The sequence below is a fragment of the Erpetoichthys calabaricus genome, chromosome 12, assembly GCF_900747795.2.
Source record: "Erpetoichthys calabaricus chromosome 12, fErpCal1.3, whole genome shotgun sequence".
Classification (NCBI taxonomy): Eukaryota; Metazoa; Chordata; class Cladistia; order Polypteriformes; family Polypteridae; genus Erpetoichthys; species Erpetoichthys calabaricus.
In genome coordinates this window covers 199296-211495 of record NC_041405.2, presented here as the reverse complement: position 1 = coordinate 211495, position 12200 = coordinate 199296, and the positions used below count along the sequence as shown (strand labels likewise).

General features: G+C 44.6%; 1 protein-coding gene across 1 annotated transcript; it reads left to right on the top strand.

The window, feature by feature from the left end:
* On the top strand, positions 1-11200 carry rabep2 (rabaptin, RAB GTPase binding effector protein 2). Its single transcript, XM_051934754.1, has 12 exons — positions 1-250; positions 338-517; positions 5515-5594; positions 5863-6243; positions 6510-6626; positions 9390-9488; positions 9900-10016; positions 10091-10193; positions 10337-10506; positions 10589-10687; positions 10764-10880; positions 10972-11200. The coding sequence occupies exons 1-9, from the start codon at positions 214-216 to the stop codon at positions 10357-10359; spliced, it is 1137 nt and encodes a 378-aa protein (XP_051790714.1). The 5' UTR covers positions 1-213; the 3' UTR covers positions 10360-10506; positions 10589-10687; positions 10764-10880; positions 10972-11200.
* Positions 11201-12200: the final 1000 nt, after the last annotated feature.

Below are 12200 nucleotides of genomic sequence, written 5' to 3'. Positions count from 1 at the left end.
ACCTTATTATTGCCGGTACCGTCTGTTCTGTAGTCTAAAGTGACTTCTTCGGGTTCTCATTTAGTCCTCGGCAAACTACTAACCCGCCTGCGGCTCCCCGCCTCGTGACTCCAGTCTAAGCCGCCGTGGCGCTACGTGTTTCCGCCGCTGGGGCGGGACGCGGCTTCCTGGGGAGCAACCAGCGTCTACAAACGCAAACCCCGCTTGGGAGAAATGGAGGCTGCAGCCGACGAGTTATCCGATACCAGTGGTAAGCATCGCTCGGCGAGTGAGAAGCACTCGAGTGTCACAGCAGCCCGCGTACAAAGCTTCCTCATTCTGCGTCTCTCGTTTACAGATGCCTGCGACTCCGGCAGGCTGGCGGCCCGGCTGCAGGCCCAGCTGGTGGATGTGTTACGGGAAGTGGAGGACATGCGGGCTGCGGCGCTGGCGTCTGAAAGCACCAAGGAGCAGGCCGTCGAGGACATGTGTCGGCGCTGCCGAGAGCAGCTGGACAGTTTGCGGTCCGCCATCACAGGTGAGCTTCCATACTGGAGGCCCTGGGTGGGGGATAACCCGAAAGAAAGTAGGGGCATGCGCAGTAGAAGCGACGGCGGGCCGTTGAACTAGGACCGCCCATGTACTCGAGATGGGCGGGGTTGATAGTCATCCAGCCAATCATCACCCAACCCACCTAATCTCCACAAGGTGTGCAGGCGGAGACGTCTCACGGTCAGAGTTACAGATCCTTGAGTTGGCTTTCAGACTGGATACATTATCGTGACGTTTTGGAAATCGAGATTTATTACATTATTGAAGACATTAAGTACAGTTAGATTTCTTTATATATATTGTGACGTGTCTTGCCATTGCATGGGCTATAGGGAAGGGAAGCAGTGTTGGGGTGGAGTCTTGAGGGAACCCTGTTTGTAAGGGCTTGGGGCACCTCCCTAGAGAGAGATGAGTGACAGGGATCTGGGTTAATTAATGGGGCGTGATTAAAAGGGGTGTGTGGCCGGAAGTTTGAGTTGGAGGCTGGAGAAAGTGAGGAGAACAGTATAAGGTGTAAAGAAGGGAAGTACTGTAACTGTTTTTAGTGTAAGAGAGGTAGATAGGACGAAGGTGATTGGTCTTTGTTATTTTGGAGGTGTCCCCGTGACCCAGACAACGGGCGGCTGTAGGGCACCGTTTATATAGCGGCAGATTGAATAAAAAGCCAGTCGGCATTTTGTAAGACTTCCCCGGACAAGCGGCTCCTGAGTGTGTTTATTCCACGGGACGTCACAATATTTTGACGAATCGGCAAATAAAACACACAGGAGCCGCTTATCCTGGGAAGTCTTCCAAATGCCTACTGACCTTTTATTTGTTTTTCCGCGATATAAACGATGTCCTACCGCCACCCGTTGTCTAGGTCACGAGGACACCTCCAAAATAATAAAAACAGGTCGCCTCCGTCATCTGTGCCTCTCTCCTGTCCTTTAACAATTCGCTCCCTCTTCACCCTGATGCGGTCTTCCTAACTACTCCAATGCTTCTCCACGCCAGCCACACGCCACTCCTTTTCTCTGTTAATTGACCCTGACTCCTGTCACTCGGCTCTCTCTAAAGCGGTGCGCCGAGTCCTCACAAAGTACTTTCCCCCAAGACTACACTCCAACCCTGTTTCCACTATGGATTAAGATCGCTGTCAAAAATAACTCGTAATAATGTAAGTCAAGTTAAATTTCACACATGTCAGTTTCGGTTCGCTTCTAAATATTACAAGTACATTTCTCAAGAGTGAACAAACTGTCACGCAGCATTCTCTATCGAAGAAGAAACAATCGGTTTTTGTTACTGCGCATGTCCCACAAGGTGGAACGATGAAGTTTTTTTGACGGCGATCCTACTCCACATATACGGCTAAAGCTTTGGTCGTCGGATCAGTTGCCGCCTCGGTGTTGCGTGTTTCTGATCTAACTGGAGGTCACGGGACCGGAGTTTTCCCTAGCAGCATTTAGTTGAACATTCGTGGGCAATCAGCCCAGATTGTGACGGTAATCCACTACGGGGATGCGCCATTAGAGCGTTTATTTACTTCGCCTGCGAGTCTTCAGGAGGTCTGCCATAAAACCCACAGAGATATGGGGAGAAGGTGACCGTTTTATGTGAGCCTGAAGTTATTCGCTTTCAGCCAGTTTCTTATTCACACAACTTGTGCAAAGCAGTTACTTATTCAGCGATAAGAGCCAAACTATTCTTCTGCATAAAGAGATATTAACGCGTGTCACTAAAATGGGCCCTTTATTTGAAAAAAAAAAAGAAATCAATTTTCCACATTTTCTACCTGGTGAGATACAAAGGAGTTACGTCAAGTTGGACCAACTTAATTTTCAAAGTTTTGGGACAAGATGGGTGCTTTTGTTAAGTGGCAGTTCAGTTTTGCCCAGGTCACTGACAAACTTGGCACACTGTCATATCTAATGAGTAAGATGTACTGTGATGTTTAATGGGCACAATAAAGCGTTAGGTGATTCTGGGCAGCCCTCATTTTCACGGCTTTGTTACAAGACAGATGCCTTTGTTATTTATGAGTTGGATACATGGTCAAAGTGACAGGAAAAGTTGGCACATTCCCATATTTAATGTATAGAATTAGATGTTTAAAGGGCACTGCAGAGGGTTAGATGGCAGTGGGCTACGCTAGTGTTGAGAAAAGAAAGATGCCCTTGTTAAATTGCAGTTGAACTTTGGGTACATGGGGCCAATGGACTGGGAAATTTGTCATATTCCCATGAATCGAATGAACAGATTTCAGTGTGATGTTCGACTGGCATTATACAGGGTTGTTACCCACTGTAACTTTCAGAGAAAAGTGAATACCGTTGCAGTTGCAGTGCAGTTGAGTTTTGCTGTCCCAGTGCGATTACAAGGGTCAGACTGACTGGCAAACTTGGCAATAAGGGCAATTAACTGTGATGTTTAATGGGCACTGTAAAAGGGGTTAAATGGTGTTGGGCCACCCCAGTGGTCTCAGTTTTGAAAAAATGCAGATGATTTTGTGAAGTTGCAGTTGAGTTTTCCACAGACGATATGAATACGTGGCTCAAACTGACTGGCAAATTTGTCACATTCCCATTTTTAATGACTAGAATTAACTTTGACGTTTAACAGGCGCTGTAGAGGGTTGGGCAGCATTTTGGAACCCTTATTTTCATAGCTTTGTATAAAAAGATTCCTTTTTTATATTGCAGCTGAGATTTGACTGGCCCAGTGTGAGTTCAAGGGTCATGTTGGCTGGCAAACGTGGCTTATCCAATGAGTAGGTTTCACTGTGATGCCCAGTTGCCATTGCAAAGGGTTAAATGGCACTGGACCACCCTAATTTACACACACACACACACACAATTTAGTGCCGCCAAAGCACCTAACCTGCATGTCTTTGGACTGTGGGAGGAAACCCCACAGACATGGGGAGAACATGCAAACTCCTATTTTTAATATAATTATATATTTATTGTTATATTTGACAGTTTTCCATTTATTTTGCTTATTTATTCTTGTCCTAAATATTCCTCCATTATAAGGGCGTAACATTCTCCGCACTCAGTCGTTAATCTAACTCGGTGTTTCCACTTCGCTAGCATTAAAAAAAATCACTTCAAAGCAGTGTTGTCATGAGGGGGCTGCTTCAGAAGTTTATATTGTGCAAAGACCCCGATCTTTACGTCTGTTTTGTAGCTTTGTATATATTCATATCCTCCAGAGGGAGGGGCTAATAATTCAGTGCCCCCAACCCCAAATCTATGACCAAGACTGCTGAAATCGAAGGTTGGGGGGCTTCTGCAACATCTCGCTCTCCAATACACGTATAACAAACATCAGGACGCTCGGCTAAGACGTTATGTAAAGTTTAAAACGCACCAACATTAATTTGTTCATGTCATGCTCTCACTTTTTATTGTTAATTGCATGTTGTCATTATTTAATTAATTTCATTGTGTCGGTTTTATTTTGTTTTTTGTGTTTTGCCCTTTGGAGTCACTTGTGAGGGAGCTAAGTATGACGTACGATCGCTGTCAAAAATAACTCCATCTTTCCACCTTTGTGGCACATGCAGAGTAACAAAACTCAATTGTGTTTCTTCTTTGATAGAGAAAGCCTTTTTGGGTCCAATGGCATATTTTTGACAGTTTGTTCACGCTTGAGAATTGTACTCGTAATTTTCAGAAGCAAACATAACTTTCAGAAGCACATACATTATTGACACGTGTGAAATGTAAATTTGACTTAAATTACAGTATTACAAGTTATTTTTGACATATTCCACTCCCTACAGCACATGCAGTAGTAAGACACGTCACAATATATGCTGTTACCCATTTACTGTGGCGTGCTAAGTGGAAAAATCTTAATTTTATATAAAATATGTTCCATTTTATAGTGCAAAAAAACTGCAAACCACATCAAAATGCAAATAAGAAGATAAACAGTACACACTGGAAGGACCATTTTAATATATCTGAGAGGGTTTAAACAGAACAAAAAAAGCTATAAAAGTGATACCACACATACAGAAGAAAAGCGCAAGAAAATAATTTGGCATTCAGAGATGACTAACGGGGTACGGGGGGCTTTGTTTTCCTTCTTTAGTGGGATATAACAACAATAAATGTAAATACATGGAGTTTACACTTCACTCTCTACTCTGGATTGTAGTGTTCACATCTAGTTTGTGATGTGAATCAAGGACTCCTCACAAAGCAGTGCACAGCCCAGTCAGTCTGACCAAACCCCAGTCACAGCCCACAATGTGCTTTCATACAGAGATGTATGTGCTGAGCCATCGGGCGCCATGCTGATCAGGTTTTTATGTAAAGCACTCAGTAGATTTGATGTGGAATTAACCATAGCATGGGAAATGGCCTTGGTCTGCTACCTTTTGAAAACTGAAAGGCTTAAGACATGTTTAATGGAAAACCAGAACTTTCTACTATTTGATGACCATGCCATGAGGGGTTTGTGGGGTCCTAGTAATGCCAAAGTCACCACGTAGTGCCCCATTTCTAAAATTAAAAAGAGTTAGGTATAATGTGATTATTAGGCTCCCATTGCTATGATGTTTTAGTAGAGTCCACTTCATCAAAATATTGCCACTCCAGTATGTAAATATTTTTGTATGCACAACCATCCTTAACTTCAAAGACTTCGCCGGTTTGATTCCAGTTTAGTTATGTTGATCTGTTGTTTGTCAGACAATAGTAAATGTTTAACTTCAAAATTAAAGAATGTCCTTTGTCCTTTCTCAGCCATTCACCCCAGAATTGTTCCTGCTCCCCCCATAGCCGTTTCTGTCAAAACCTTCCTAATGACAATTACTAAGAGCATCGGGACGTCAGAGATATGTAAGATGGGAAGCAGGGCCTAGGGGTGTGTATAAAGGCAGCTGTGATGGCACAAAGTAAGATGAGGGAAGGCTTCATGTTGAAAGCTCCACTGGTCAAGCAGAGGGTACCAGATCTGTGTACCTTGACTCCTTCTTCTATCCCACAGGGTCTTCTGCTGCCTACACAGCCCAGATGAAATCTGTGAAAGCCCAGAAATGCCAGGGAGCGGACCCAGACACGGGGCAGGTGAGGAGAACTTGGTCTTTTTTAGTCCAGTGTACTACTGATTCCAGAATACAGCAAGTGACTCCTCAGGCCCACCCTGACCTTCCATTTTATTGTCTCCATGTAAAAGAGTTCTGTCTTTGGGACAGCAGATTGTAGGTGTACAGTATGTAGAAGTCAGGCACTGTTGTCTGTTACTCCCAGTCTGAACTGGAGTCAGGCAGGATGGTGTCCCATGACTGGTCACTGATGTCTTCTTTCACAATTTTATTGTTCTTGTGTCCTTCAGGCCTGTCACCCAACAGCCTCCCCCTCAAAAGACCAGTCAGAAACCCTGGCAGATGGAGAAAGAGATCCATCGGAGATCTTTCAGGTGGATCTGGAGGGAGTACAGACATGCAGTGCAGAGCTCACAGAGGAGTCCGAAGCAGCCGGACTGTTTGACTTGGAGCTGCAGGGCGGGGGCGACATGTTTGCTCGCAACTGTGATAGTGCCTCACTGGCTTCGTTCTCACTAAGTACACCTTCCATTAGACGCCGTTTTGGACCAGAGCAGGAAGACACAGCTTCGGTGATATCCTCTGGGACACTCGTTCCTGAAGCCATCTACATCCCACCACCAGGGCACAGGGTCGTCCCAGAGAGTGAGTGGAATCACCTGCATGCCGAGGTAACGGGCTGCTGGCACTGATTCTGGGCAGTTGGGGGGGTTGGAGTGTAATGTGGAGTGGGACAGTTGCAACATCACACTGCCAGATAGTACATCAGTTGTCTGGTGGTAGACAGACAATGAGAAAGACCCCCAGACCCCTCTGTGTTATTGTGTCATTAGGCCTCAAGTGTGAACTGGAGAAGCAGTGACCTTTGGCTCCCAGTCATGCTCTTTTATGTTACTGGACCTCCAGTCATCTCAGTTTCATCTCCATTCCCTCTCAGGTGAAGCTCCTGCAGGCTTCACTAAGTCAGGCCACTGTGGAACTGGACCGGGTTAAAGAAGAGAGGAGCAGCCTGGAAGAAGAGCTGGAGAGGAGCGCTGAGGAGTGGAGCAGGCAGGTATGTGTGGGCAGTGGACTTGCCAGTAGGCGCCAATGGCATCTGGACAGGACAGCGAGTTGCTGCCATTGTCTTGTGTGCCAGTGTTACACTGCTTACTTCTCATCCCGTGATGCTGTGCAGGTTTTTGAACAAAGTAAGGATGTAGCTGTGAATACTCGTCTTGTCCAACAGGTGGTGCTGTTAGCATTCAGAGTGTCCTCCAGGGTGTGAGGCTCACTATTTTATTGTGCACATTCATGGCCAGGCTTCTAAGGTGGAATATTTTAAATAAACATAGAAATAAATACTGTATTGATAGAATACTGTGTGAGCATAAATAATGAAATGCCTGTTTTGTTGCTCATTTTTTTATGTAGTTGTTCATTATATTGCAGTCTCTTTATTTCAGTGACACCACAGGCAATGTGACATGAGCCTTGGTCACTTTTATCCATTAAAGATGAGAGGGTGGGCTCTCTCAGGGCTTTTTGGATTGGTGCATCGTCTTTGCTCGATTGATTATGCCTTATTCCTAATTAATACACAAATCACAAAATACTCCTCCAGTTTGGTGTAATGCCACTTCCATGGAGAGCTACTGATGTACCAAGGAAATGTTGCTATCTGTTCAGGTGTTATAAATGAACTTTGAGAAATGACACTGGTAGCTGCTGAAGGTTTGAAACAATGACTGGAGTGAGCGGCTGTAATGTGAACAATGGAATGAGATGAAGTATTTGTAAAAGAAATGACAGAGTGAGTTAGCTAGCTAGCTAGGACTGCCAGAATCAGGCAGAGTGGGCATTGGTAGGCTGCCATCAAGTGCCGCATTTCCAGTAGACTCTCTCGACAGAGATTCCAGAGTTTAGGGCTTTTTGAATGAAGTAGTCACTTTGCACAGTAAGTCGGGAAAACTTTTTCTTGTGCTCATGTCCCACACAGATGCTTGAGGTTTCAGCTTTGTGTTTGATGGTAACAGCGGTCACTCACGGGTGTGCGATTGCTGAGTGCACTTTGTGGCTTACCTCTCGATTGCTCTGAACTCCTGGCCTTACAAGTGGGTTTGGTCGAGTAATTCTGACATTCACTGAGCCCTTGTATATCGATGGCTGAAAGTGACCGTTGTTGTCATGTTGCATGTGTGGTTATTAAAATAATGAAGTAAACATTTTAAGAAATAAGCAGCAAAATGCGTTCATTTCATACACATTTAATTAATAATACAGCTATATCATTTAATGTCACAATGCACAATATAGTTCTTAATTTGTATCTGTATTTATTTATTTAATATCATTCACAGTTTTCCTCCATTGTCCCCTGGGTGGAGCAAAGCAAATATATTTTTAAAACACATTGAAAAACAACTTTTGTTGACCAAGTACAGAAAGATTTTAAAATCTCACAAAAATGACAGACCTGTAATTATGCAAAGATGAACACATAAAACATAGTAGACAGCTGTAGGGGACTAAAGAAAAAGTTGGGTTTTGAGTCAAGATTTTGGGACAGTAATAGAAGGAGCTGATCTGGTATATAATTTATAGTTTCTAGAGTCATTATTGTCACGTGTACTGAGTGATGGAGGTAAGCTGTGACACAGGTGGTCATCTTTCATTTTATATTGTAATTGTGGATCAGCCAACAGAAACTGACTGGTAGATCTTAATGACATAGAAGCAGAATATTGACCGACTAGATCAGCAGTAAAAGAAGGGGCCAACACGTTTAGCGCTAAAGGTAAAACTTTAACATGAATCAGACAGTCGGCAGCCAGTGAAGGAACATTAAAATGGGGTAATGTGTCTCCTCATCTAGCCGCTGCATTTCGCACTGACTGTAAGTAAGACACACACGTCTGACTGATCTCTGCACGCTGACAATTACAGCAATCTAGTCTGGACAATGTGCAAGTGTGGATCAGTCATGAAAAGAGAGAAATGTCTTAAAGACTGCAATTGTTCTGAGCTGAAAAGAACTTCTCTTAACAACAGAGGTCTGAATGAAACATCACACCAAGAGGTTGGTCTTGTGTTCAGATATATGGGGACAGTTTGGGTTTTTTTTTGACACACTCTCAATACATTTGGAACATCCAAATAAAAGGACTCCTGATGTGTTGTCAATTAAGTGGAGGATGTTATTAGCTATTTAACATTTTATTTTGTCAAGACAATCACTGAGTGCCTTGAGAGACGCTCATGTTATTTGGAGTTAGTGGGAGATAAGCATACAGTAGGTCCTATAATGGAGCCTTGAGGGACACCTCTTCTGGTATTGTCTCCTAAGGAGAAAGAATCACTAATCTGAAGTGAAACGGGTCTGTGCTTAAGATATGAATAAAAGCAGCTGAGGGCCGGGCCCTGAATATCTGCTCTATGCTCAAGACATTCAAGGAGGTAGGAGGTAGTTATAATCAAACAAGAGACAACAGCAAGTAGAAGGACATTTTTCACCTTCAACAGGACAGATTCTGTGCCAGGCAGTGCTCTAAAACAAGATGCCATTTTAACTAACAGAAGACAAAATTGAGGGAAAAAAACAACATTTTGTAATATTATAGAGAGAGGTCAACAATATCAAGAGTTTGCTTTTTAAGCAGCTGCTCAGCCACTGCATATAAGACATGCTAGAGCAGAGGCAGAGAATGTACAGGACACCCTCCTGGTGGCGATGCTACACTTCAGCATTACTCAGAGGGTGCTGCACAATGCCAGCTTGTCCGCTAGGTGGCGCTGTTCACTCTCTCTCTCTCTCTCTCTCTCTCTGTCTGCTTTACAGGTGGCACTGCTCACCAGCCAAGTTCAGAGCTCAGAGTCTGTGTTGCAGGACCTGCAGAAAACGTTCTACCAATCGCAGAGTCAGGTGCAGGAGCAGCTGGTAAGTGTTTCTCTGGGACTGTGGCTTGTTGACCCCACTTAAGTGCCTGGTCATCCTCAGACCATCTGAAGATTGATGATCACATATTCTGTAGACCTCCCTCATTGTTCAGGTGACAAATGCCCCTATTTTAACTGCAGTGAAATGGATCATGTTGGGAAAATCCAAAATGGTTGAGGTTCTGATGTTGTGAGGTGAACTACAAGCATTTAAAAAAAAATGAGAAAAATCAAAATAAGTTAATTTCTTTATGCATGGTGTCAGTCTACCTTAAATTCCAAAAATGGCATTCAACTTAAGGTGTCAAAAGGAAGCAGATAGGCCTGTAGCACCTTTAGCTTGCAGAAATGGATCATCAATGGGTGTGTAACACCAGTAGAACAGGTCACCATCCATATGTTTGTCCTCCAGGCCGAGCTTTCCCAGTCCCACAGGAAGGTCTGTTACGAGCTGACACGGCTGTCCACTGAAAACCAACGTCTACGGGGCACCGTCCCTGCACACTCTGGGACCCATGGCTCTGTACAGGTGAGACCTTGCCCTCATCTTGGTGGTTTCTTCCTAAGAGACAGTCACTCATAGTACACTTCTCTGCCCGACAGGAAATGCCTCACCTACAGGGACCACCCAGCCACATGGAGGAGAGGTTACGCATTGAGATCATCAACCTGAGAGAGCAGTTGGAGACTCGCACAGAGATGAGTGGTGAGTGACTGTGGGGCTCCAGGGGTGTTTGGACAGAAGCAGCACTTGTCCTGGTGCGTTATCTTTAAAGATCACAGCAGCTTAGAATATCTAACATGTGTCTCTTCCTTCTTTACTGTTGTCTTTATCCTGACGGACATCAGAGGTGCTAGAAGGTGAGCCCTGATTGGCTGCTTCACAGTAGGTCTGCGTGTTTGTGTTTAATGCATATGTAAGGGAATGTGTATCCCTCACGTCTCCACTTTTATCATTCGTAGTTCAGCTGGCTAGTCTCAAAACCGAAGTTGAACGCATCCAGAGCGAGAGGCTCCAGGTAGGTGTTATAGTGGACACTCCAGGCAGAGTCCAGAAAGGCCTTCTTGTCCCTTGCCAACCACCCATGCTTTCATTTGCAGCTGGAATCAGAGTTGGCACAGAGTCGCTGTGAGCTATCTGACATGAAGGAGGTGTTGGCCCAACTGCAGAGGCGAGCGCAGGAGGACGATGCAGAGAAGGTAGGCCTCTGCCATCCTGCTATTTGTCCAACAATTGGTGAATGTGAAATCCTCACTTACTTTTCTTTCCTCGTAGAAAGCCTTCAGGCAACAGCTGGCAGAGGAACGGACCAAGAGCCTTCGGCTGCAAGCTGAGCTGGACACGAGCGAGGTGGTGCAGCGGGACTTTGTGCGATTGTCCCAAATGCTGCAGGTAGGACAGTCCATCCCATAATTTATGTACCTCCATGGGACCTGCTATTAGATGTGCGCCTCACATGTCTTGCAATACTCTTTTCGTACAGGTCCGGCTAGAGCGAGTACGCCAAGCCGAATCTTTGGATCAAATTAAGGACATTCTAGACCAGACCCATCTGTCTGATATCAAAGATACCAAAGAAGACTGAGCCAATCGAGAGTGAACTATCACTGGAGAGGGGTGGGCTTCAATGGTGAACTGCTCAGCTGGCCTGTCGAACTTCATCTCAGGTGATTTCTGATTCTAAACCCAGAATAAAGATTGACATTACTGTATCAATACTCCAGTATTGTGTCTCTGGAGGGAGGCTGGTCAGACTGGGAGGTCTACTGGGGTCTCTACATGTTACTGATCATGGTGTGTGGTGGCTATTTTTTGGACTTTGTTGTTGAGCCACAAGTCTGGCTTTGACAAACTGGGGTGGCTAGTTTTGGGCTTTAGTGAGGTGCTCATTAAGGGGGGCTGTAATGTTAGGGGGTAGTCCTCACCTCCCTTTTCATATGGAGGTGCTGAGGTGTCCTTGTGAGAGCCATTTTTGGCCCTTGTCATTTCTTGTGATGCAGACGCGTTCTGCACTGGATGGAGGTCATGTCTCCTGCCCCCAGTTCATGAGCTGGTGTTTCACTGCAGCTGCTTTTGATGTACGTATTTTGTGAGTCACATTCTGACTAGTGAGCACAAGACGCACAAACTCATGGCTATCACGTGTGTGAGGATGTGCTGATTTTAATAGTGTTGTGTGGGGAGAGGAAACACGTTTGGGGTATATCTAGTGGAAATGCAGTTTCAGTGGCTGTGGACAACTGGCCGTTATGACGTACACTGAATCCAAATTTGTTAACACGGGTAAAAGAACATTTTGTATTAAGCCTAACGTAACCTGGCCACAAAGAATTCCTTCTCATTACATCACTTTCAAGTGATTCAGCAAAGTTTCAGTCTTAAAGTAATATGAATGATGTATTTGTTGAGCCATCAAGAACTTTAACAATGTCAGAAAATTTTGAAAATGGCTGTAGAGTGGAGCCCTTGGCATTCTGCATGATGTCAGTTAGTCCAGTTTAATGTTTCTGACTAGTATATGAGGCAAGATCAGTAAACTGCATTGATTGATTATTTTTTTGACTACTTTAATTCTGCTTAAACTCGGTCCAACTGTCCTTTTAAATATTGTCACAACCTCACACCTCACCCGTTTGTTTCTACAGTAGACCTTCATGTCAGGGATTACCAAGACAGGTCCAGTCTGAAGAATTCAGAATTAGCGTGAATCCG